General features: G+C 39.9%; 3 protein-coding genes across 4 annotated transcripts in view; 2 read left to right on the top strand and 1 right to left on the bottom strand.

The window, feature by feature from the left end:
* Positions 1-67: 67 nt before the first annotated feature.
* LOC131136844 (C-reactive protein-like) lies at positions 68-2,025 on the top strand. Its single transcript, XM_058084130.1, has 4 exons — positions 68-169; positions 266-323; positions 1,267-1,369; positions 1,446-2,025. Exons 2-4 carry the CDS (start codon positions 266-268, stop codon positions 1,951-1,953), a joined length of 669 nt encoding a protein of 222 aa, XP_057940113.1. The 5' UTR covers positions 68-169; the 3' UTR covers positions 1,954-2,025.
* On the bottom strand, positions 129-25,705 carry LOC131136836 (phosphatidylinositol 4-phosphate 5-kinase type-1 alpha-like). 2 transcript variants are annotated; one of them, XM_058084117.1, is made up of 16 exons: positions 25,598-25,705; positions 19,660-19,694; positions 17,084-17,176; positions 16,831-16,961; positions 15,441-15,558; positions 15,158-15,310; positions 14,791-15,090; positions 13,040-13,275; positions 12,869-12,952; positions 12,747-12,795; positions 12,588-12,672; positions 12,321-12,491; positions 12,116-12,242; positions 9,912-9,974; positions 9,708-9,807; positions 129-8,579 (listed from the first exon to the last, which is right to left on the bottom strand). In XM_058084117.1, the coding sequence occupies exons 1-16, from the start codon at positions 25,641-25,643 to the stop codon at positions 8,577-8,579; spliced, it is 1,794 nt and encodes a 597-aa protein (XP_057940100.1). In that variant the 5' UTR covers positions 25,644-25,705; the 3' UTR covers positions 129-8,576. The 2 variants fall into 2 exon arrangements, with proteins under 2 accessions (XP_057940100.1, XP_057940099.1); XM_058084116.1 differs by lacking the exon at positions 129-8,579 and having other exon boundaries at positions 9,263-9,807.
* cldn12 (claudin 12) overlaps positions 9,527-25,776 on the top strand; it is a 120,772-nt gene continuing 104,522 nt past the window's right edge. Inside the window, exon 1 of the mRNA XM_058084127.1 lies at positions 9,527-9,537. The gene's annotated coding sequence lies outside the window, so the exon portion shown is untranslated. The remainder of the gene's footprint in view (positions 9,538-25,776) is intronic.

Below are 25,776 nucleotides of genomic sequence, written 5' to 3'. Positions count from 1 at the left end.
GCATTACGTTGCACAATTAAAATAAACTTTTCCATTGACCCCCCCCCCCATTCCCCCTCGTGTTTACCTAAGAGTCCAAAATCCTTCATGCCAGTGAACAAATGATGACATTTGAAGACAGATAAAAGGCAAGTCCTCCCTTCCATCGAGCCTGCACAGTCAAGACAAGGTAAGACTGCTGCTTTTCTGCTCCATATCATACATTCATATGTCATGATATGATATATCATACAGTATATAGTATAGCATATACCTTCTATTTCAGATGGAGAGACTCTTCCTTGTAATGGTGATGCTTGCATCGTGTGGTGCAGCACCCACAGGTAGGAACCCATTCAAGACCCTAAAACGCTGTTTCATTTTGGATCATTTCCAGAAGTACATTTTGCGAAGAAACCTCGGATATATATCGGACTCGGATATATCGGAAATTCGCTCACAACGGACAGATAAAAAAAGAACCAATTTTTCCGTAATGCATTTCCAATAAAAATTCATTGCATATATCGGATTTTTTATAACGGATTTCGCCTATTTCGGACAAAATCTCCAGTCCCGTTCCAATGCATTTCCATGAAATTTCCCTCGCATATATCGGATGGCCGCATCGTGGCGTTACGATTCGCCGAATGGTGACAGGCCGCTATACGACGTCATTTGCAGCGTTTGCAGCGTTGCCTGCGCGTCCAGGTACATTGGAAACATAGTCAAGGAAGTGCCTTTTTATAACGGATAAAATCCCATTTACGCATATACCGGATATAAATCCCATATATGCGTACAACGGACATTTTCCGGTATACGCATATAACGGATTTCGCTTATATCGGACAAAACCAGTGGGAACAATTGAATCCGATATATCCGAGGTTTACTGTACCTCACCTTGCGTTCAATAAACTACTTATATTTTTACCATAAGCTATTGGAGAACTCATATACGTATATTTTTTGCAGCATTTCATCAAAGTAAGAAACTAAATGTAGAGCATACAAGCGTATTCAAGAGTCAAATTGCATGTTGAGTACTATGAATATGTACATGTTGATGCCGCGGGCCACAGTCTGGACACCACTGCTGTATTTAGAAAATGTCCTTTCCCCTGCGACATGAAACCATTTTTCTATACCATGGAAATAAAGTTAAAGCAGAAAAAAATGAGCAGGAATAAAGAGCGATCTACTGTACTGGTTCCATAGAAAAAAAGAAGCAGGTGACCAATGAAGCGTCATCAAAGTGTTCAAAACGTTTGTTGTGGTGTGCAGATCTTTCGGGCAAAATGTTTGTCTTCCCCAAGGAGACCAAAACAGATCATGTCAAACTGTTGACATCCAAGTCATCGTTGGATGCCGTGACGGTCTGTCTCAGGTAAACCAGGTGATCAGGAGCGTTTGATTTCATTCATTAAGTCTAACTCCACCACCCTCATCCTGTGTCTGATCAGGTTCTTCACAGACCTCACCAGGAGCTACGCGCTCTTCTCCTTGGCGACGCCCGCACACAGCAACGACTTTCTGCTCTTCAAGATGAACACGGACGATGTCATCTCCATGGAAGCTCGGGACAGCAGCACACGCTTCCTGTCCCTGTCCTTCCCCCCCAACTCCTGGCACTCCATGTGCGCCACCTGGAATTCCCAGAACGGTGTGGCGCAGTTGTGGGTGGACGGCAAGCAGACCGTGAAGAGGTTCATCCACTCGGGGCAGCCCATCAGCGGTGAATTCTTCCCCATCCTGGGCCAAGAGCAGGACGCCTACGGTGGAGGCTTCGACGCCACTCAGTCGTTCATCGGGATGATCTCCCGGCTTCACGTGTGGGACTACGTGCTCTCTGCCGCTGAGATCCGACGCTACGTGGAGGACGCCAACTTCAGCCCGGGCAACGTCTTCAACTGGAGAGCTCTGGACTATGAAATCGTTGGCAGTGTTTTGGTGGAAGAAGAGATCCTGTAGCAGCGTGAAGGGATGGCGGCAGTGTATGGAGTGGGCCGCAGCAGCTTGAGAAAAATAAAGATCAACAGACCAGTGTTCCTTGTAATATTAAGACTTTATGCCCATCAGGTTTCAAAATTATTTTTGAAACGTAACTCTTTTTGTAACCTCATATTTTTTTTTAAATCGCAACATCAGCCTCAATTTTTTATATGTTAAAATACATTTTAATATTTCAACTTTATGCTTCTAAAATTACATTTAAAAAGTTTTTTTTATTTATTTTTTTTTTTTGTAATTTTAAATTTTTTTAAGTTTTTTTATTTCCCCGTGCGTTCGAGTCTCAGACCATCCCGGGTGTAAACCAACATTGCCGGAGCACAATGAAGATTTACAAAACGCGTTTAATCTTAAGAATGTTTAAAAACATCATCACCACCACATTGACCCAAACATGGTAGGAGCTTTTTTCTAACCTTTTTTTTTTTTTAATCACAACATCAGCCTCCATTTAAAAAAAAAAAATTTAAAAATATTTTAAAATTTTAAAAATATTTTTAAAATATTTTAAAAATATTTTAGATTTTAAAATTTTTAATCAAAAAAATAATTTTTTTTGTTTTTTAATCTTCATCTTTAGACACCCTTGTTCGAGGTTTCCCCGTGTGTTCGAGTCTCAGACCCTCCCGGGTGTAAACCAACATTGACGGAGCATAATGAACATGTACAAATGTTCCTTGTAATATTATGACTTTATCCCCATCATGTTTCAAAATGATTTTTGAAACATAAATTTTTTTCCAACATTTTTTTTAAATTGCAACATCAGCCTCCATTTTTCATATGTTAAAATACATTTTAATATTTCAACTTTATGCTTCTAAAATTACATTTTAAAAATATTTTGGATTTTAAAATGTTTTAATTTTTTTTTTTTTTAGTTTTTTTAATCTTCATCTTTAGACACCCTTGTTCGAGGTTTCCCCGTGTGTTCGAGTCTCAGACCCTCCCGGGTGTAAACCAACATTGACAGAGCATAATAAAAATGTACAAATGTTCCTTGTAATAAAAAATTGTTAATTAATTTTAAAAATAATTTTTAAAATTGCAACATCAGCCTCCATTTTTCATATATTAAAATACATTTTAATATTTCAACTTTATGCTTCTAAAATTACATTTTAAAATATATTTTTGATTAAAATTTTTTTTTTTTTTTTAGTTTTTTTTATCTTCATCTAAATTAAATAAATTTTTTTTTAAATTTTAATTTTTTTTTTTTTTCATCTTTAGACACCCTTGATGGAGGTTTCCCTGTGTGTTGGAGTCTCAGACCCTCCCGGGTGTAAACCAACATTGCCGGAGCACAATGAAGATTTACAAAACGCGTTTAATCCTTAGAATGCATGAAAACATCATCACCACCACATTGACCCAAACATGGTAGGAGCGTACAGGCAGCACATATTGCATGAGAAGGCATTTCAGTGACTTCTATGTACATTATACACATTTTTGTACACACATCTTGTAGAAATATAGTCATTGAAGCATATTCGGACAAACAACCAGCAACAATTGGCTCATGTAAAACATTCATGTAGAGAAAAAAAAAAAAAAAAAAAAAAGCACGGGAGATTATCAACCCGTTGTGGAGAGAATAGATTTCTATTTTGTGGTAAGAATCTAAAACGCACAAAAAGTTGTCCTCTTCATTTATAAGATAAGCAATCCTTCTAGACAGTACAAGCATACAACTTTGTCTATGAAATAAATATACGTACTTGTGTGTATAGTGAGTGCTGGCAGACTGTTGCCGTTGCGTTGGCTCTTTAACAAAATGTAGTGTCCAAACATCGCAGCACCAGATTGCATTAAGAGATCAGACCAGGGTTCCGCCAAAACCGACAGGGCACGGACACCAAAATGCGTCTCCATGTTTCTCTAAGGTTTGGGAAAACCCTGCGTTAGACGAGAATCTATCCTTACGAGGGTTGCTGGAGCCTATCCCAGCTGTTTTCGGGCGAGAGAGGCGGAGTACACCCTGGAATGGTGGCCAGCCAATCACAGGGCACATATAGACAAACAACCATTCACACTCACATTCATACCTATGGACAATTTGGAGTCGCTAATTAACCTAGCATGTTTTTGGAATGTGGGAAAAAAAACCAACGCATGCACGGGGAGAACATGCAAACTCCACACAGAGATGGCCGAGGGTGGGGAAAGACAAAATAAGAAGCCAAAAAGTTACCACTTCCACACAAAATAGGAGGAGAACTCATTCATTCATTTTCTACCACTTATCCTCATGAGGGTCGTGGGGGTGCTGGAGCCTATCCCAGCTGTTTTCAGGCGAGAGAGGCGGGATACACCCTGGAATGGTGGCCAGCCAATCACAGGGCACATATAGACAAACAACCATTCACACTCACATTCATACCTATGGACAATTTGGAGTCGCTAATTAACCTAGCATGTTTTTGGAACGTGGGAAAAAAAAAAAACAACGCATGCACGGGGAGAACATGTAAACTCCACACAGAGATGGCCGACGGTGGGATTGAACCCGGGTCTTCTAGCTGTGAGGCCTAACCGCTTGACCGCCGTGCAGCCAGTTCGACGAGTCAGTCAAAATTCAACACAAACACACAACGGAATCTCGAAGTTTCTAACTCAACACTGACTAAATTTTTAGTTTTTTTTTCTTACATTTTGGTTTTAACACCAAGAATATCCGCACTAGAAGAAGATGGCTCTACAAAGCTACCCCCAAATGAAGCCAATTATAATTTAAATTTCACAGGAATACGCTGGAAAACAGTGACTGGATATACAGTAGCTTATCAGATGTAAACAAACAAAAAAAAAAGGGGTCCTATCCTGCACATTTCAAAGGCTTTTAAAATGATATCGGATCCCAGTGAGGTACTACAGGACCTTTAATTTGAATAAAATATCCTCGCTACATTGCTGTAACATTTATTTCAGCAAATATGGTACTTTCTTTTGGCCTAAATTAAGCATTTAAGCAACTAAATGAACTAAAATCAAAATACAAAGCAGAAGAAGCGTTGAAATTGTGAATGTAGTATTCCACATTAGCCACTAGGTGTCAGTAATTGCTTTGTGAGACCGCTATCAGACTTGTGGTCCGGAAGAGGCATTTATTGCTGATCCCACCACAGGCACAATAATAATCACAACGTAAGAATGACAATAAAAAATACAGTCTACTGCTGGGGTCATAAACCCACGACAAACTAAAACTCAACGCTGAACCTTCGACGTCACTTCCTGTTTTAATGAAGTCTTAAATATTTACTTTTTTTGTGTCAACCATATTGGGTAATATGAGTGTAAAGCCATTTAAACGCGCCGTTACACTACTTTGATGACACAATAGCCAATGCAGGAAGTATACGGTCCAGAAAAAAACTATAAGAAACTGCTAACGTTTGATTCTCTGTTACCTTATTTATGTCTAACATGTCTCAGTTTCCTTGATTATATCCACTATATTGGGTAATACAAATGTAAAAGTGACTATAGGGGTGTTACTTCATGTTTAGTACTCTCATAATGTTAAATTAAGCTATTTAGAAGATCTTAAACAGGTTTTTGATGCCAAAAACTATGAAAATATGGCATCCTACTTTGCGGAAATTCACGTTTCCGATCCAGTCGGATCTTGAACCAACTGTCCGCGACAGACCAGCTTTGAAAAAATTGGGAAAGAGCGTGATAGGGTGAAGCCCTACACCAGTTTGAGTTTAATACTAAACAGCAACTGTTTGCTCTGCTCATAAACACATTACAACGGGACCTGTCCGGGTATGCCACAGCGTACCTGAATGCGTCACGGCCAATAGATACATAATAACACTGAACATATACAGAATTCTGCAAAGTTCCAAATGCAGGATAGGGTCCCTTTAAGAACCTAATATAAGTGGATGGTGAACATTTGCGGGACTTGTGCGTCTTTTGCAAATCTCTTCCTCCTCTCTTTGGTGCAGTAACCGGTTCAGAAAATAATCTTTGCATTGGACATGAGATGTTTTTTTTTCAGTCTATAAAGTCGAGACCCACGACCGCGCCTTCCTCCCTCGCTGCTGCATAGACCACATGTGGCTGAAACTACAGCACATAAGATGAAGTCACATATAGTCAAGCGTATGTGAAATATCTCACTGTTCTACAGTATTTATTAAAAAAAAAAAAAAAAAAAAAAAAAAGCACCCCGAATGCCACCTCAATGTGTTATTTAGTGCTCCGAACAGCAACGGCATGAAAGCAAAAGCACACTATATGAATAAGACATATGCTAACATTCAAAACAAACACTACTTGTATATGTTATTATTAATAATTGGTCCAGGAGTGGATGCAGGCGCCATCATTTCCGTAACCAGCGGAAATGAACAGAAACAGACGTTTGTCTGAGCGCACTCTAGATGCATCGGTAAATTATCTAATTTCACTTCATTGGTCCAAAAATTATTTATGTATTGACTGGATTCATATTCATTTTATGCCGCTTATCCTCACGAGGGTCACGGTGGGTGCTGGAGCCTATCCCAGCTGTCTTTGTTCACCCTTGTTACTTACCTGATTAATAAATGGCATCCCTCTTATTATGTGTAATGTTGCATTCACTTGTAATGCATCGCTTCTAATCTAAGATTCTCATAATATGCATAACCTTATTCTCATACTAGGCCAGGGGTGGGCAAACTTTTTGACTCGCGGGCCGCATTGATATGACACAATTTACGGGGGGGGCAGACTATATATTTTACACGTAACAGTCCACCTGGTATTATTGTATCTGTAAAATTGTCATGCAATCTGCTATTATTATTTATTATTTTATATTTAAATATTTCAAAAATAATAAAATATTATAATAATTACAATAAAATTACAATAATAATTATTATATTATTATTATGTAAAATATGCAAATATAACAATAATATTATATATAATTAATATAATAATTAGCATTAATATAATAATTATAGGGCGGCACGGTGGTCTAGGGGTTAGCGCATGCGTGGGTTTTCTCCGGGTACTCTGGTTTCCTCCCACATTCCAAAAACATGCTAGGTTAATTAGCGACTCCAAATTGTCCATAGGTATGAATGTGAGTGTGAATGGTTGTTTGTCTATATGTGCCCTGTGATTGGCTGGCCACCAGTCCAGGGTGTACCACGCCTTACGCCCGAAGACAGCACCCCCAGCACCCCCCGCGACCCTCGTGAGGAAAAGCGGTAGAAAATGAATGAATGAATGAATAATAATTATAATAATCATAATAGTTGTAATAATAATTATAATAATCTAATAATCTAATAATAATAATAATAATTATTATTATTATGTGCTTGTGTCCCTTTTTTCAGGAGCACTTTGTAAACAACAGACCATGTCAAAAAACGAAATTGATACAACCATCAAAAGGTTGTCTCAGGCCATGATGCCAGGTTGTATGTTGAGTTTAAATGAAACACTTTGGAAAGATTGGGCGGGCCGTATTCAAACACTTGGCGGGCCGGATGTGGCCCCCGGGCCGTAGTTTGCCCACCCCTGCACTAGGACTTGATGGGATTGCGTTAAAATACTTTTCAAAGCCATGCAAACAATTTGCTGACAATGACATGCAATGATCGTGTGCAGTAATAAGGCATGTGTGTGTGTGTGTGTGTGTGTGTGTGTGTGTTCACTCAAGCTGTTTAAACTTCAATAGAGGGGCGGGGAAATGCATGAAAAGGCACAGACACGACAAGACAAAAAGAGTCGCAGCTGGTAACGCTTGGCGGCTTCGTACTTCACGGGAGAGCATCCAGTGGCTGCCAAGTGCTCCTCCCACCGTTCTCGTCAAAGTATTAGCACATACGGTGGACATGAGAGGCTTGAGAGACTTGAGAGTCTCACGTTCGTGTGGGCTAACGAGACGCATTCTATGAGAGGAAAGGCGGCGTACATTCGGCGGCGGTGAGACCTGATTGCCTTGCACGGGTTTAGAGCCATCGGTGTGCTGTTTTGGAGATGGAAAACGTGATTGCGGGGGGGGGGGGGTTGATTTGAAAACGTCTAACAAGCGCAGCGTGAGTGTCTGCAAAGGGGAGCGCCGAGCTGATGTGCTTGTAACAGGAAGACCAAGTAAACTATGATCCCACTCACACTCACACTTCAGTGTGCAGCGTTCCTGTGCCCACACACACATAAAAAAGTGACTCATCATCATAGTAAAACGAGATGTCCGGAATTAAACCACTCTTGTGAGGGGGCGGGAAAAAAAAACATTTCAAACATATAATGAAGGAATTGTGGTCCTAACTCCAATTCATAATGTTTTGGGTGACCTTTAGTGTGTGTGTGTGTGTGTGTGTGTGCACAGTGACAGTGTCGACGGCTGGGAAAGACTACATACACGCAACACAGACGTGTGGTGGCCCGTCACCACCGCTCTTCTTTGTCATCTCAGCCATCGCCACGTCCTCCAGCGACCCCCTTTGAGTATAAACGGTAGTGCAGGGGGTCCAAGGTTGTGCTTTCGCCGTCTTTGTCCTTACTTCTCGCCCACCTCGCCTTTTTCCAGGCACGTCCTTCTCTCGATGGCACTGTGCACTCGTTTACTGCAAAGCAAAATCAAAAACGTCAAAATATGAATTTGGTCCGAATCCACGCACAGTGGAAACTCTAAAGTCCAATGTCCCTGAAGCCTTATTATGCTAAATTAAAGTCTTAAGTGATGTTGTCACGGTAACACAGTGTGTGAGAAAAATCCATCATCTCCCTCACATGTTTGCTCCACTTTTATAATAATAATAATAATAATAATAATAATAATAATAATAATAATAATAATAATTGAAATATTTGTTTTTCGGGCGGCACGGTGGTCTAGGGGTTAGCGCACAGACCTCACAGCTAGGAGACCAGGGTTCAATCCCACCCTCGGGCATCTCTGTGTGGAGTTTGCATGTTCTCCCCGTGCATGCGTGGGTTTTCTCCGGGGACTCCGGTTTCCTCCCACATTCCAAAAACATGCTAGGTTAATTAGCGACTCCAAATTGTCCATAGGTATGAATGTGAGTGTGAATGGTTGTTTGTCTATATGTGAATGGTTGTTTGTCTATATGTGCCCTGTGATTGGCTGGCCACCAGTCCAGGGTGTACCCCGCCTTATGCCTGAAGACAGCTGGGATAGGCTCCAGCACCCCCCGCGACCCTCGTGAGGAAAAGCGGTAGAAAATGAATGAATGAATGTTTGTTTTTCCAATATGGTTACCCGCAAGAAAACACATGCAATTATTATTATTATTATTATATTATCAGTTAGCTACAGACGTGGGAGCTGGAAATTTGAAAAAAAAAATGTGAAAAAAATTGAAATTTTCTTTTTCTAAAATAGCTTCTAATAGCTAATAAGCTAAGCTAACAGGAGCTAAAAGTCAGCTGTGTTTTGTTTGTACACAAAGAGACCCGCCAAAAGCACAAGCAATAATCCTCCCATTGCACCGTTATTCAGGGCGTACTCACACTAGGCCGCAGTTCCTCGACAATAAAGCAATGAACTTCTTTTTACACTTGTACGACGAGTGCTACTCTGTGCTTTACAGTTAATAAATCAATAAATCAATAAATAATTAAAGGTTCGATGATGTGACAGTTGACACGTTCCATTTCAGTCCTGCTTCCTGGAATTTATTTGGCCTTAAGAGGTTCCACTGTGTGACGCGAGGGCCGTTTCGAGGACATACAAAATTGATGTTGGTCTCGGGGATGATGTCAGATAGCGAAACTACATCTTCACTTCCGGACAGGTTGGCTGAATTGTCTGCACTGCCTTCAACCTCCAAACTGGAACAGAGATAGGTCAATAAGAATCCATAAACCAAAAGAGGGAGGAAGTGAGATTTAAAGATAGTTACAAGATATTTATTATTATTAAGATAGTTACATACCTGTGAAAAGCACCCTGGTCGTAGTCTGTGTGCGCCGATTTGTGCACCTCCACCCCCACAGACCTACAAGTCAAAGAAGTGTTGAAAACCGATATTGATGATATCGGCCAAATACTGGCATAGAAATGAGAATCACGGTTCATATCAGCGTCTTGTCCGACAATGATATTAGATATTATATTAGATATTAGTATGTCAGTGATTGCTAGCTCAGTATGCCCGTGTTACAACTCAAGTTTGGATTATAAATATGCAATTTGCAATGAAAGCAAAAGAGAACTAAGGCATCGTCCTACTTCTAATCTCATGTTTTGTTCACGCTGCATTCACGTGTAATGCGTCCAATTAATAATTTTACGTATAGCATTAGTCCAGAGCAGTGGTCGGGAACCTTTATGGCTAAGAGAGCCATGAAGACCAGATATTTTAAAATGTGTATCTGTGAGAGCCATATACATTTTTTTAAACATTGAATGCAATAAAATGTGTGCATTTTTATGTAAGTAAAACCAACAGTTTTAGATATAATGGGCTCTAATTACGTAGACCAGGCACACTGCCCCACGCCAAGGGGGTGTGGCCAGCATACTTTCGTGAGCAGCACAGTGTCTAATAATAAATCGAATACTTGTTGCCATTAATGCAACTTCTGCTGCTGCATGGTTTTGCACCGTACTCAGTATATTTCATTCTTTTGGCCATCTTTGCCAGAAGGCTTGGTTCTGCAGCTTTAGTTAGGTGACTATTTGACTAAAGGAGGAAAGTTTATATTTAGATAGATAGATAGATAGACTCCCTTTATTGTCATTGCACAAAAACACAGTAGTGAAATTGCCAACAAAATGTCGTTGCCTGGCTCCCATATAATAACAGACACAAAAGAAGTTAAGTAATAATAAATAATAATAATAATAATAATAATGTGGAGAATAAATAGATATTACATGTTGACATCTCAATGACCGAGGTAGACTACCACATTACCCAGTAATAATCGAGTTTTGGTGTTTGACCTGGAAAATATCATCAGGAAAGATAGATATGGTCGGCCGTATTGCAGCAGACTATAGATCAGAGGTAGGGAACCTATGGCTCGGGAGCCAGGTAGGGCTCTTTTGATGACTGTATCTGGCTCTCAAGCATTTACCACAATAAAAATTTGCTAACATTTTAAAGTAAACATCACAGAAATCACTGTTAAAAATAATATTAAAAATCAAAACTTTCTTATGCATTTTAATTCGTCCATCTATTTTCTACTGCAATATGGCCGACCATATCCATCTTTCTTGATGATATTTTCCAGGTCAAACACCAAAACTTGATTATTACTGGGTAATGCGGTAGTCTACCTCGGTCATTAAGATGTCAAAAAAACATGTAAATGTAAACTTTCCTCCTTTAGTCAAATAGTCACCTAGCTAAAGCTGCAGAACCAAGCCTTTTGACGAAGATGGCCAAAAGAATGAAATACGTGTACTGAATACGGTTCAAAACTATGCAGCAGCAGAAGTTGCATTAATGGCAGCAAGTATTTGATTTATTATTAGACACTGCGCTGCTCACGAAAGTGTGCTGGCCACACCCCCTTGGCGTGGGGTAGTGTGCCTGGTCTACGTAATTAGAGCCCATTATATCTAAAACTGTTGGTCTTACATAAAAATGCACACATTTTATTGCATTCAATGTTTAAAAAAAATGTATATGGATCTCACAGATACACATTTTAAAATATCTGGTCTTCATGGCTCTCTTAGCCAAAAAGGTTCCCGACCCCTGCTATAGATGGACGAATTAAAATGCATAAGAAAGTTGTTGATTTTGAATATTATTTTTAACAGTCATTTCTGTGATGGTTTACTTTAAAATGTTAGCAAAAATACATTTTTATTGGGGTAAGAAATGCTTGAGAGCCAGATACAGTCATCAAAAGAGCCCTACCTGGCTCCCGAGCCATAGGTTCCCTACCTCTGGTCCAGAGTGTCATATTTTGAACTTTTTTCTTATGTTGATGTTTGTGACACATACAAGTGTGCAACTTTCAAAATTTTATTCTTCTAATTTGTGATTTTTTTGTTGACCATTGCACTTTTTCTGGAACTTTGTGTATCGTATTTTTCACAAACGGTATGTACATGGGATATCAGTAACATATAATAATAATAATAATAATAATATATGGAGCATCTCATCCCATTTTTTACCTTAAGGGAGGAGAGGAAGCAAATTCTAGGCTGCCTACTGACGAGGTGGAAAGGTTGGCCTCGCAATCAGTCGGGTTGTCCTGCAACGTCGGGGTGTTGGGAACCAGATCTGGTCTGCCCGGCTGGACTATTAAAAGCAAAGGCAAAATCATGGAACTGAATTTCTCCCAAAGCACTCAAAGTGGCTCATCACTTTAGATCTTACCACCGTCAGCCTCCGACTCTGTGCTTTTAAAGTGGGGGTGGTAAACCAGTCTGGGGTCCATGAGCGACTGCCCTGTTGCGTGGGAGAGTGGGGTGGGAGCACCCAGAGTGGGGGCTCTCCTAAGCCCCCCTTGACCTCCTCCACGGCTCTTCTTAGATGGAGAGGGCTTTACTACAGAGGAGAGAGGATGTGCTGTGTAAGAGCCTTGTATTTCCTGTGGCAATAAAGCACTGAGAAATTTAAAAATAATGGCAGATGTGGACTTACATGGGATTTTCTTGAACACCGTGCTGCACATGAAATGCTGGAAGCGCTCTGCGTAGAAGCCAGGTCTGTGAACTGAAACGGTGTCCTACAATATGACAACAAAAAAATCAATTAACATATTTTCTCATGTTTTTGGTTCATTTTGTGTACAGTTCTTACCCCATCATGCACCAGGGCCTTCCAGGAGTGTTCCAATCTCTTAACAAATCTGAAGGGTCGGATATAAGAAAAGAAAATGATACACCAATAGGCAAGGGGCATGAAACTAGCTAGCTACAAACCTGTACGACTGGAGGATGTCGATGATGCCGATGTAGATGAGTAACCTCTCTCCTTTTGCGTTACGAGCTGGAATACCTCCCATGCTGCAAAAAAAACACAAGAGATGATTCAGAAGTTGCATGTTATGTAACATGTAACATGCTAACACGTCTGCAGGTGAAGAGACTCACTGGTCTTCCGAGTCTAAAGCTCCCTTTCCCCGAGCCTCCCCCTGGATGGACTCCATGGCCGTACAGTAAAGACTCTTCTGGGCTTGAGGCCGGCGCTGATCCGGGGTCACCGCTCCCTCCGACCCCCCGCTGTCCGCCGAATAGCCACCGGAACGTTCTCGCTCCCGACTGGCCTGGTCCATGTTGTGAATGCCCATCAGCAGACTGTAATCCATGATTTTGAAACTCTGCAACAGCTTTTTTTTTTTAAATAACACAAAACAATAATCTTAGTTGTTTTAAGTAATCTCCATTCATGCCTTCTGTCCAAGTACGAAATATTACAAAAAAAGCTAATTAGAGATTGACATCTTCAGTACTGTCAACATCTACAGTGTTCCAAACGAGCAATGGGCCGCACTTTGGACACCACTCAGATAAAAGCGCGTGATGTGACCTTTGACCCCTCCTTTAGCTTCTTGAAGGAACGTGTTATAACTAAGGATCGACCGGCCGATATATCAGATCGATATTTGCGTTTTTTACTTGAATCGGTATCGGCCGATACGCGCATGGGTTCGCCGATATATTTTTCCGCCGCATGATTTAAAACTTGAGACCTGTAATATTTGTTATCATTGTAATTTTTTCATATACATTGAGGGAGCAAAAGCAGTATCAGCCACAAATATCGGCCCAAGCAAAATCGGCCATCGGCTAAGGGTGATGGAAAAAAATCGGTATCAGCATCGGCTCGAAAAAAAAAAACATATCGGTCGATCCCTACTGAAAAGTGCCGGCATAAGTTGACATCGACATAGGAGCACCCAAAAATGGCATAAAATGGCAAAAATTTAGGGCGTCAATTTTTGACAAAAAACGTAAAGGGGGTTAGTATGTAGTTTTTTTTCATTTTTTTCAACTTGCTTCTAATGCACTTTTTTGCTCAAAAAAACGGAAAACCTCACACACACTCAACAGGGGCCCCAGGAGCATCCAAAAATGGCATAAAATGCTAAAATTTTAGGGCGTCAATTTTTGACAAAAAACGTAAGGGGCTAATATGTCGTTTTTTTCAGTTTTTTTTCGAAAATTGGTATCGGCATCGGCCGGACAAAAACCATATCGGTCGATCCCTAGTTATAACTGTGTTGTATTGGTGAAAGACATGCCATTCTATACATACAACACAGTACGGCGCCATAAACAAGTGGCTCAAGGTATTGTTCGTTACAAAAAAAAGGGGGGGGGAAGCATAAAGACGTCACAGCCTTTTAAGTGTATACACCGTGACAGCCGCCTGACATTTACCATTCACGGCACGACATTTACAGAGTGGTTGGTCGAGTCGAGTTACCTGAGAAGATCCAACTTGTGTGTTGATGTGTATCTTTTTCCATGCATGCATGAAGAGGCAAAGCCATGCTGACTCAGCACATCTAAAAATATATATATATGGCTTGCCTTATATAATATGAATACTTGCTAAGAAAAATAATAACTGCCTCTTCAGTTGTTTCAAGTGTAAGCTTCTATCAAAGTAAACAAAGGATTAGTTTGCAGGTTCACTCAAGCATTAGTTCTCCATTGAGGCCTTGAAAGATAAGTCAGCTTCAGTGTGGTGGGGAGGCTGGAACCTATCTCAGCTGACTGGGGGCAAAATTGACTCCACCATGGATTGGTCGCGGGTCATGCGCTCATACACTCCCAATACAGGCGGAGCCGTTTCACCGCACCCTCCCTAAATGATAGTGTGCTCGTCTGTGACTCACCAGGCAGTCCCTCTGTATGGTCTTGCTCAGGGCGTTGTAGTTGTCCGATTCCAGCTGCAGGCCATCGGGCATATCCTGGATAAAATCCAGATCTTTGTATATGGGAACAGCCTTTTCCCTCTCCTTGGGCGACGCCCGTCTCTTATAGGTGGAGCCTTTCAAGTCGTACTTGAGGTGCATGGGGATGATGCGGGGGAGGAGATTGTTCATCACGACGATGCGGATATTCTTGCCCCCCGCCTGGACGCAGTAGAGGCCGTAGAACTTGGGCAGGAGTGTCCGCTTGTTTTGGTTTATGTTCTGGACAAAAACAAGTATTACCGTAAATACCTCACAGCAACTACCAACAACGCAGCTTTATGCTGACCATGAAGTATCCAGGAAGTAGTTTCTGGAGAAACTCCGCCTCTTTGTGCTGTACTGTTTTGATGATAAACTCGTCGTCACTGGAGACGTAGAAAAGGGATCCACTGGCTCCCGGGTTGGAGAGTTCAATCAGTGGCTCGCTGCACAGGGAATACTTGCAAAGAAAGAGCAGGCCGTGTTACTATCCGCTCCGGAAACATCTTGAGACACAACTTTCGCTTTGATTTCATGTTGGAGTGTTGAACGTTCGTCTTTGATTGTGACTTTGCGCCTCAAGTGCTTACCAGGTAGTCATCTGGTCGAATGCCAAACAGCTCTCTGAAGTAACGGAAGGCGATGGGAGCGTAGGTCTTAAAACGAAAGTCGCTGTAGTGATGAGCTGGAGTCAGGTTGCTGCCTTCACTGGGGAGACACACCAACACACGCTGAGATCCAGGCCAAAACAGGAAATGCTGTTTATCACCGAACTCAAGTCAACATTAGGTGTGCGCCGTTTTTTTTACGTTTTAGTCAAAAATTGACACCCTAAAATTTGGGCATTTTATGCCATTTTGGGTGCTCCTGGGGCCCCTGTTGAGTGTGTGTGAGGTTTCCCCTTTTTTTGACCTGAAAAGTGCATTAGAAGCAAGTTGAAAAAAACTGAAAAAACGACATACGTTTTTTGCGTTTTTTTTTACGTTTTTTGTCAAAAATTGACGCCCTAAAATTTGGGCATTTTATGCCATTTTGGGGTGCTCCTGGGGCCCCAGTTGAGTGTGTGTGAGGTTTCCCCTTTTTTTGACCCAAAAAGTGCATTACAAGCAAGTTGAAAAAAACTGAAAAAACGACATACGTTTTTTGCGTTTTTTTTTACGTTTTTTGTCAAAAATTGACGCCCTAAAATTTGGGCATTTTATGCCATTTTTGGGTGCTCCTGGGGCCCCTGTTGAGTGTGTGTGAGGTTTCCCGTTTTTTTTACCCAAAAAGTGCATTACAAGCAAGTTGAAAAAAACTGAAAAAACGACATACGTTTTTTGCGTTTTTTTTTTACGTTTTTTGTCAAAAATTGACGCCCTAAAATTTGGGCATTTTATGCCATTTTTGGGTGCTCCTGGGGCCCCTGTTGAGTGTGTGAGAGGTTTTCCGTTTTTTTGAGCAAAAAAGTGCATTAGAAGCAAGTTGAAAAAAATGGAAAAAACGACATACTAACCCCTTACGTTTTTTTGTCAAAAATTTACGCCCTAAATTTTTGCCATTTTATGCCATTTTTGGGTGCTCCTATGTCGATGTCAACTTATGCAGGCACTTTTCAGTAGGGATCGACCGATATGGTTTTTTTTTCGAGCCGATGCTGATACCGATTTTTTTCCATCACCCTTAGCCGATGGCCGATTTTGCTTGGGCCGATATTTGTGGCCGATACTGCTTTTGCTCCCTCAATTTACATGAAAAAATTACAATGATAATAAATATTACAGGTCTCAAGTTTAACCAAATATTTATTGAAATGTAAACACGGAACACAGTAGGATTCGGCTTTCTTAAACACATATTTAAACAGCATTATCAATATATCGATATCGATATATCCTTACTTTTCGGCAATAAAAAGAACACCGTGGACCGGAGATAGACGGGTTGTGGACTTATGCTGGTTCCACTGTAATAAAAACCAACCATAGCTCTGCTACCAACCTGGGGAAGAAGATGCTTTCAACAACCACAAAATCCTGCATGAGCACATCCCTCTCCGCCTTTTGGCTCAAGCTGCCGACCGTGTGAGTGATGCCCAACTGAATGGCGCCTTTTAGGGCAGAGGACGTCGTCTACAGAATGCAGAGAGGAAGAGGCTTGTTAGCAAGTCTACAGCTACGTACGACGCTGTCGCTGGTGTCCATCGGCCAGTGTGTCCATGACTGTCCAATGGCCTCCGCAACCCAGTGCTAACCTTTTTGTAGGTGGTCTCTCCCGTGGTGGTCTCAACTCCCCGGTGTCCAATGGTCTTCTTCATACTCTGAGCCGTGGCTGAGGAGCCAGGCATCTGGGTGGAGAGTAGAACAAGGCTTACAAACACATTGTATATGAAAGCTGCAAGAAATTATTCAATATAGTTCTTTTTTTTTAATTTATTTACATCTCATTTACTGTAAATTCTGGACTTTAATCTGCTACTTTTCTTTTTCCGCACACTTTGAAACCCTGTAGGTTTAATATCATGGCTTGAAGTGTTATATAGCAATCGTGTTTTGATCTGAAAAATCTTAAGTAAGTTTGATCAAGTTTAGAATTAAAAATCAGAGCAAACCAGCCGACACAAAGTGAAGGTAGGATTACAGGGTTTGTACAGTGTGTCTTTCTGTGTAAATATCCTGTGTTACAACATCCACATTACACATCTACTGACACCTACTGCACCCATGCGGAACCCAATTAGAAGAGCTGTGTGAAGAAACCCGTCTTTTGTAAGACGACCAAGTTCAGTAGACATGCTAGTTCAGGGCAAACTTTTTGACTCGCGGGCCGCATTGATTTAACAAAATTGCCGGGAAGGGGGGGGGGGGGGTGGTATATAGTATTTTACATGTAACAGTCAATTTTTACACCTATATTTTTACACATATTTTACATGTAAAAGTGTCATGCAATCTGCTATATGTGAACTTTGAAATCATTTATTTGATGTGAAGTGTATTAGAAATTAAATGTATTATTATTATTATTGTTATTATTATTATTTTTATTAGAATTACTATTGTTATTATTATTAGTTATAGTAATGTTATTATCATTATATTATATAATATAATATATTATAATTATTATTTATATTATTATATAATATATTATTATATATTAATAATAATAATAACAATAATATTGTTTATTATTATTTTTAATAATAATATTATTATTACTATTATTATAATATAATAATATTATTAACAACAATATTAATATAATATAGTAATATTATTATTAACAACAACATTATTATTGTTTTTTGTTTTTTTTTTACTATTGTGCTTGTGTCCCTTTTTCCAGGAGCATTTTGTAAACAACAGACCACATCAAATAACGAAATTGATAAAGCAGCTACCTCAACCATCAAAAAGTTGGCCCAAGCCACAATGCCAGGTTGTATGTTGAGTTTAAATAAAATACTTTGGAAAGAACAGGCGGGCCATATTGAAACACTTGGCGGGCCGGATGTGGCCCCCGGGCCGTAGTTTGCTCACCCCTGTGCTAGTTCATCAAATGTTTTTTTTTTGTCCTCTCGCCACAGTTATGGCATTGCATAATTAGCACCTCCCTACCAACCACTAAAAAAAAAACAAACACAAAAACCATGTGACGTTCCCAGCGACGCTGTGCCATCCCGTCTCTCTCCAGACACGGAATGTCAGCCACCACACGCCATGGCCTCTGTGTGCCAACATGGCGGCGTGTGCGCTACCTTTTAATTTGCCAAACAGGGTCACCGTGCCAAGTGCTGGTTCAGCCTGTTTGGATTGGTATGCGCTGCGCTGCGCTCGCCCCGTACGCTCAAGCCGGACCAGTAGAACAGGAAACGATTCTGTTGGCAGGTGATTTGATTTGAGCCTCCGAGTAACGGTTCGTTGACAAAACCTACACAGGTGACTTTCTCCAATGAAGTCAACAATCATTAAAACGGAAAGGTTTGCGGTCTGAAACCTTTTGTGTGTTCCTCCACTAGATGATGGAAATAGCTGACCTATTAGTATTAGTATTAGTATTCACAAACCGAAAATGTTTTTTGTTTCACATTCAAACCACTTTTAAGGGATGAGGCAAATGATGTACGTAATGTGTGAAATGGTTTCCTGTATGGTGTCACGGCATTGAACGGGCGATTGCTCCAACACTGGACAGTACCGCTGTTGCAATGCTTTGTCATGAACAGGAAGCGCCTGATGACGCAAGGATAATCAACCTGCTCTGTTTAGCTTGAAACGTCAGCCATGTTAGCCCAGGGGTCGGCAACCTTTACTATGAAAAGAGCCATTTTACCCGCTTGCCCACTAAAGAAAGATAGCCTGGAGACGCAAAAAATACATTTAAAACAACATTGGAGGGAATTTGGCGGTATCAAAGTAGTTCAGATAAGAAAAGACGAGTTGTAGTACTCTTGCTAGTATTGGAGATAAACATACACAAATGTACATGTGTGTAAACTAATGTAAACTGATTTGTTTACTCTGTTTTTAATGATGGCTAATTTCTTTTTTAGAAATGTCAAATAGCTCTGGGAAAGTATGACCTATTTTCCTTCATGTCAGGATGCATTCATGGTCTCACACAAAGTTGGATTTTTTTAAACTCATTACAAAGACGTGCGTTTTCCCGACTTAGGTGTTAAAAAATATTCAAGTATCGCAAAAGGTCCACAACAAATAGGCTAAAGAGCCACATACGGGTCTGGAGCCTCGGGTTGCTGACCCCTGTGTTAGCCCGAATATGATAAAAAATATGGAAAGTGGCCAGATAATTCCTTTAACTCCTTACCTCTGAGGGCCCCCCCTTGAAGATGCCGCTGGTCCCTAAAAAGACAAAGCAAACTTTATTTAAAACATGATCCAATACAGAGTTATAAACTGCTTAATGAGCTAGCCCATTTCCAGCATGCTAATGACAACGAGGTCATCAATGATGAGCCTTCACGGCCACATGTACTAACTACTGCTTCTACATACCAGCAGCTCGGCACAAACTGGAACCCCCCTCCCTCCCACCCTCCCACCCAGCCCCCCGAGTTGCCTGCTCCAGATTCACAGTCCCTGAGGAAGTTTCTTCAATTACCGCCTCCCTTAAAAATGTATTTTCCACAGACTTCTGTGCAGTCAGCTAGTACAGAGCATATTCCTATCCGGCTACCGCTACACATTAAGTGGTCACATATTATTTATACTCTCGTATGACAGTTCAAATGTTAAACTTAACACGTTGCCTGGACAGTTATTAATGGTTATTTGTTCAACTTTGGAATATTTCAAACAATGCACAACGACGAGCCAATTCAAGAAACAATACAAGCAGTTGATGTTTGCTAAATACAAGGATGAAGAGTCTTGAACCAGTCATGATGTGCTATATATATCACTATATTGACACGCACTATTAGATTAGATTCAACTTTATTGTTATTGCTCATGTCACTTGTACAGGGCAACAAAATGCAGTTAGCATCCAACCAGAAGTGCAATTTTTATAAGTACATTAGTATGGACAGATCTATGTAAATAAAACTATACAGGCTATGACTATAATACAGTGAGGATATGTACAGGGATATAAATGACTATAATATGGCTATTGTAGATTATACAGATTATAAACAGTATGGGTATGACAATATATAATAACAGTAATATATACAGTATTGCAATGGAGTGACTAGGGTATGGAAATGACTATAATATGGCTATTGTAGATTATACAGATTATAAACAGTATGGATATGACAATATATAATAGCAGTAATATGTACAGTATGGCATATTACCCATTATGGCATTGGATGCTCATATCACCTCGTACTTCGGTACGAGGTACATTCATTCATTTTCTACCGCTTTTCCTCACGAGGGTCGCGGGGGGTGCTGGAGCCTATCCCAGCTGTCTTCGGGCGTAAGGCGGGGTACACCCTAGACTGGTCGCCAGCCAATCACAGGGCACATATAGACAAACAACCATTCACACTCACATTCATACCTATGGACAATTTAGAGTCGCTAATTAACCTAGCATGTTTTTGGAATGTGGGAGGAAACCGGAGTACCCGGAGAAAACCCACGCATGCACGGGGAGAACATGCAAACTCCACACAGAGATGCCCGAGGGTGGGATTGAACCCTAGTCTCCTAGCTGTGAGGTCTGCGCGCTAACCCCTAGACCACCGTGCCGCCCACGAGGTACATTATATAAAAAAAAAAAAAAAACTTACATTGCATTATGGAAAGCAGGAAGTGAACAAATGTAACAGTTACTGATTGTAAAAGTACCAGATGGAGGGGTAGGATTTAATAAGCTTTGCTTCTTCCTACTCCTTTTGGACATGTGGAACTGGGAACTGATTATGGGATGCACTCAATTGTAATCTGATGCATGTTCAAATGAAATTAAACCATTACCGTAATTCTATTTCCATTTCAAGACAGGAACCAATCAGAAATGGACACGTTTCCCCGAACATCGATTGTGGTCAACGTGCTGCAATTTTGACAGAAATGGTCTGAATTCAAAGGAAGTGAATGTTGGACACGATTCCATTACATAAACATTCGGTTTAAACCTACAGTACTTTCTCGCCCACTCTGAGGGCACCTCTCGCTTGTAACTAGTAGCAACAGCTCAGCTACTTCAATGCAGCAGCAGCAGCAGCAGATGCGCAGGTCAACGCATCCAAAAAGGATGCTGGGAATTGTAAAACTGATATAATGTGTTTCAACAAGTAATACATACTTAAGCAGAGTTTCAAAGTTCATTTTAAGGGTATTTTAACAGATAGATAGATAGATGAAATGTCGTTGCCTGGCTCCCGTATAACAATAATAAATAAATAAATAAATAAATAAATAAATAAATAATAAATAATAAATAATAAATAATAAATAATAAATAATAAATAATAAATAATAAATAATAAATAATAAATAATAAATAATAAATAATAAAGTGAAGCATAAATAGATGACATCAAATATGAACAATGTACAGCGTAAACAGTAATTTGTATAATTTAAATAATTTATAAATAAATAAATAAATAAAATAAATAAATAAGTTCATTTTAACGGTATTTTAACAAATAGATAGATAGATGAAATGTCGTTGCCTGGCTCCCGTATAACAATAATAAATAAATAAATAAATAAATAAATAAATAAATAAATAAATAAATAAAGTGAAGCATAAATAGATGACATCAAATATGAACAATGTACAGCGTAAACAGTAATTTGTATAATTTAAATAATTTATAAATAAATAAATAAATTAAATAAATTAAATAAATTAAATAAATAATTTAAAGTTCTACGCATGTGTGTGTGTATTTATATAATATTTTTGTTGTTACAGCGAGGAATCCCTGTTTACAATAAGCCACAAATCCTTTATTAACATTAAAGCTCTCCAGACATGAACTAGCAACCCTATACTCACCTTTACATGCATATCACAAATATAGTCGGCATAATAGTAGTACATTTAAGACATTAAGTGTTCCCCTGGGAAGGAGACTGAGTGGAGGACAGGAAGTGACAGCGGGGGGGTTCAGAGTTGAGTTTCAGCTAGTCGCGGGTTATGGCTGCAACGGTAGCGTAGTGTTCTTTATGGGGGATTCTGGCGGCCATGTCTGGTGATTGTGTCTTTGAATGTGTCTTCACAGCGCCGTATTTTTGATCATTTATCCAATTTTATGCTTGAACATGGTTACTTTAGAAAAAATATGCATGTTTTCACTCAATCTAATCTAATAACACCCCCCCCCCACACACAAGCATGATTTATTCATTAATATGTTTTTGACAAACTGCGATGCCACAAAATTCCAAGCTCAAAGTGAAAAAGGGCGACTGTAATGCGCTCGGACAAACAAACATGGATGTCACGTTGCTGGCCGGCCCGTTCAAAGAGTCCTAGAAGACTTGGGTACTTCAACTCGAGAGATTCGTTCCAAATGCAGAGTCATCTGCTTCCGATTAGCATGGTTACACACTGGTACACGACAAGCATCATTCCGCTATTGGTGGATTGGTCTCTTGTTATGAAACATCATCACAAGCCATGCACTTTCTATCCACGCATAGACACACCCATGCCAGTACCTCGTTGCAACGCTCTCCTCCAGAAATGAGTCCTAATATCTGGAAGGCAGGACAGGGTCAGGCTAAAACACTTCAATAACTAAATAATAAACCGTGAGAGCCAACGTGTACAGTATGTACAGTATCATGTACCACCACATTATCAGTCGCTTTATCAGTAGAAGTAGTACTAGAATAGTAGTAGACAACCAAACTAACCCAATTACTTAACATAAGAGGACAACAGACAAACCATCTGTTCCTAAATTACACAATCCCTGCCGGAATCTCACGTGTCGCCTGCAGCCTTAACTTGGCAAAAATAGTCATGTAGGGCAGCCAATGAGACGGGAATCCAGTTTCAAACTATGTTTGCTAATGTTTGCTAATACTAGGTTTGCTACGTTTTCTGATATTCTTCTAGCTACATTTGCTGATACTCTTTTGGTTACATTTGGTGATATTCTTCAAGCTATGTTTGCTAATATTCTTCAAGCTATGTTTGCTAATACTCCTTTGGCTACGTTTTCTGATATTCTGATAGCTACATTTGCTAATATTCTTCAAGCTATGTTTGCTAATATTCCTTTGGCTACGTTTTCTGATATTCTTCTAGCTACATTTGCTAATACTCTTTTGGTTACATTTGCTGATATTCTTCAAGCTATGTTTGCTAATACTCCTTTGGCTACGTTTTCTGATATTCTGATAGCTACATTTGCTGATACTCTTTTGGTTACATTTGGTGATATTCTTCAAGCTATGTTTGCTAATACTCCTTTGGCTACGTTTTCTGATATTCTGATAGCTACATTTGCTAATATTCTTCAAGCTATGTTTGCTAATACTCCTTTGGCTACGTTTTCTGATATTCTGATAGCTACATTTGCTGATACTCTTTTGGTTACATTTGCTAATATTTTTCAAGCTATGTTTGCTAATACTCCTTTGGCTACGTTTTCTGATATTCTGATAGCTACATTTGCTAATATTCTTCAAGCTATGTTTGCTAATACTCCTTTGGCTACGTTTTCTGATATTCTGATAGCTACATTTGCTAATATTTTTCAAGCTATGTTTGCTAATACTCCTTTGGCTATGTTTTCTGATATTCTGATAGCTACATTTGCTAATATTTTTCAAGCTATGTTTGCTAATACTCCTTTGGCTATGGTTTCCGATATTCTTCTAGCTACATTTGCTAATATTCTTCAAGCTATGTTTGCTAATACTACTTTGGCTACGTTTTCTGATATTCTTCTAGCTACATTTGCTAATACTCTTTTGGTTACATTTGCTGATATTCTTCAAGCTATGTTTGCTAATACTCCTTTGGCTACATGTGCTGATATTTTTCAAGCTATGTTTGCTAATACTCCTTTGGCTACTTTTTCTGGTATTCTTCTAGCTACATTTGCTGATACTATTTTGGTTCTTCTAGCTACGTTTGCGGACAACAAGCTAGCAACATTAAAGCACAGACATGGCTCACGGATCGGGAATGGTGGTATCGGAAATTTCAAAATGTGAATTACACGAGTATTCTTTTGGCTATGTTTGCTGTTTTGCTTGGTTGATACTTAGTGTGTTACTCTTTTGGCTACATTTGCTGATATTCTTCTAGCTATGTCTGGTTCATGGATCGGACATCTCCACAGGTGGTAGCAGCAATTTTGAAATGTAAATTATGTTCATATCGGAACTCAATACCAAAACTATCAAGACACAAAAACAGAGTGGAATACTTCACAAAATATAACATAACATAAAAAAATCACTTTTCACAGATGTGGGCATCCCCCACCCATATTATATTCCTTGCGGAGAGGGTTGCTGAGTCACGCAACAAAATTACTCAGAGCCCCACATTTTTGGAAAGTAAAAGAACTACCCTCAAGAGTAAATGTCCTGCCCCTGAACATGGATGAATAGATGTTTTAACGTTGCTACCCAAGTCAAAGATTGTCTATATAAGAGGAGCATTGCCTCGTACTGTATTTGAGAGAACTTCACCCCCAAAGACCCTTCCTAATGTGATGGTTCCGTGTTGAACTTTAGCGCACTTGGACCCGTGGGCCAGTGTCATAGCATTTGAGTAAATTGTTGGCCACGCGGGCCACCGGTTGAATGAACTAGTGGAGAGAATGGTTAAAGCGACATGGTAACAATGCTGCCACCGTTATTTTTGGTATCGATGTCATTGGGTGGACTTGCAACACAAATATATATTTGAACAAACAATTTGGCAAAATATGAATAGTGCGAAAAATTTGGTTTGCTTATTTTGCCCCCCCAATGTGGTAACACGAAGGAAATTACCGGTTTGGCAACAAAAAACGACCACTGTGGTCTGAGGGATTTTAGCATAATATACCAAGATTGAATGTCTGGTTGTAAAGAAATATATTTATTCGCTACAACAAACCTAGTTATTTTGATACAACTAAACAAGCTACCCATCAGTCGATTCATTTATTTGCCTCGGTGCTAGCTCCCATTAGCAACCTAGCCACCCGGGGCTGCCTAAATTCAATGGCGCCACATCTCTAAATGATGTCATCTCTACGAAATGTCACCCCGACGTGTTTGTATGTTACTTTAATGACCCAAAGTACAAAGAAGTGATGTCTAGATACCTGTCGGGGCTGTTGATCCCGGGTCTGCTGTTCCAGCAGTCGCCATTATGGTTTCACTGTGTTCACATCACAACCAGCACCGATACGTTTTCATTCGCATGCTCTTCGCGTGGCAGCGGCACCACAGCGCCTCCCAGTGGACGGAAGTAGATGTTACATGTTTACCTTTGTGATCAGTT

This window comes from Doryrhamphus excisus, chromosome 10, assembly GCF_030265055.1.
Source record: "Doryrhamphus excisus isolate RoL2022-K1 chromosome 10, RoL_Dexc_1.0, whole genome shotgun sequence".
Classification (NCBI taxonomy): domain Eukaryota; kingdom Metazoa; phylum Chordata; class Actinopteri; order Syngnathiformes; family Syngnathidae; genus Doryrhamphus; species Doryrhamphus excisus.
This window is presented reverse-complemented; position numbering and strand designations above follow the sequence as displayed.

Coding starts and splice junctions, on each gene's coding strand:
- LOC131136836 (XM_058084116.1), bottom strand. CDS start 25,643: ATGGCGACTGCTGGAACAGCAGACCCGGGATCAACAGCCCCGACAG. Junction 19,695..25,597: donor GGGATCAACAGCCCCGACAG/GTATCTAGACAT, acceptor TTGTCTTTTTAG/GGACCAGCGGCATCTTCAAG. Junction 17,177..19,659: donor TCAAGGGGGGGCCCTCAGAG/GTAAGGAGTTAA, acceptor CTCTCCACCCAG/ATGCCTGGCTCCTCAGCCAC.
- LOC131136844 (XM_058084130.1), top strand. CDS start 266: ATGGAGAGACTCTTCCTTGTAATGGTGATGCTTGCATCGTGTGGTGCA. Junction 324..1,266: donor GTGTGGTGCAGCACCCACAG/GTAGGAACCCAT, acceptor TGTGGTGTGCAG/ATCTTTCGGGCAAAATGTTT. Junction 1,370..1,445: donor GCCGTGACGGTCTGTCTCAG/GTAAACCAGGTG, acceptor GTGTCTGATCAG/GTTCTTCACAGACCTCACCA.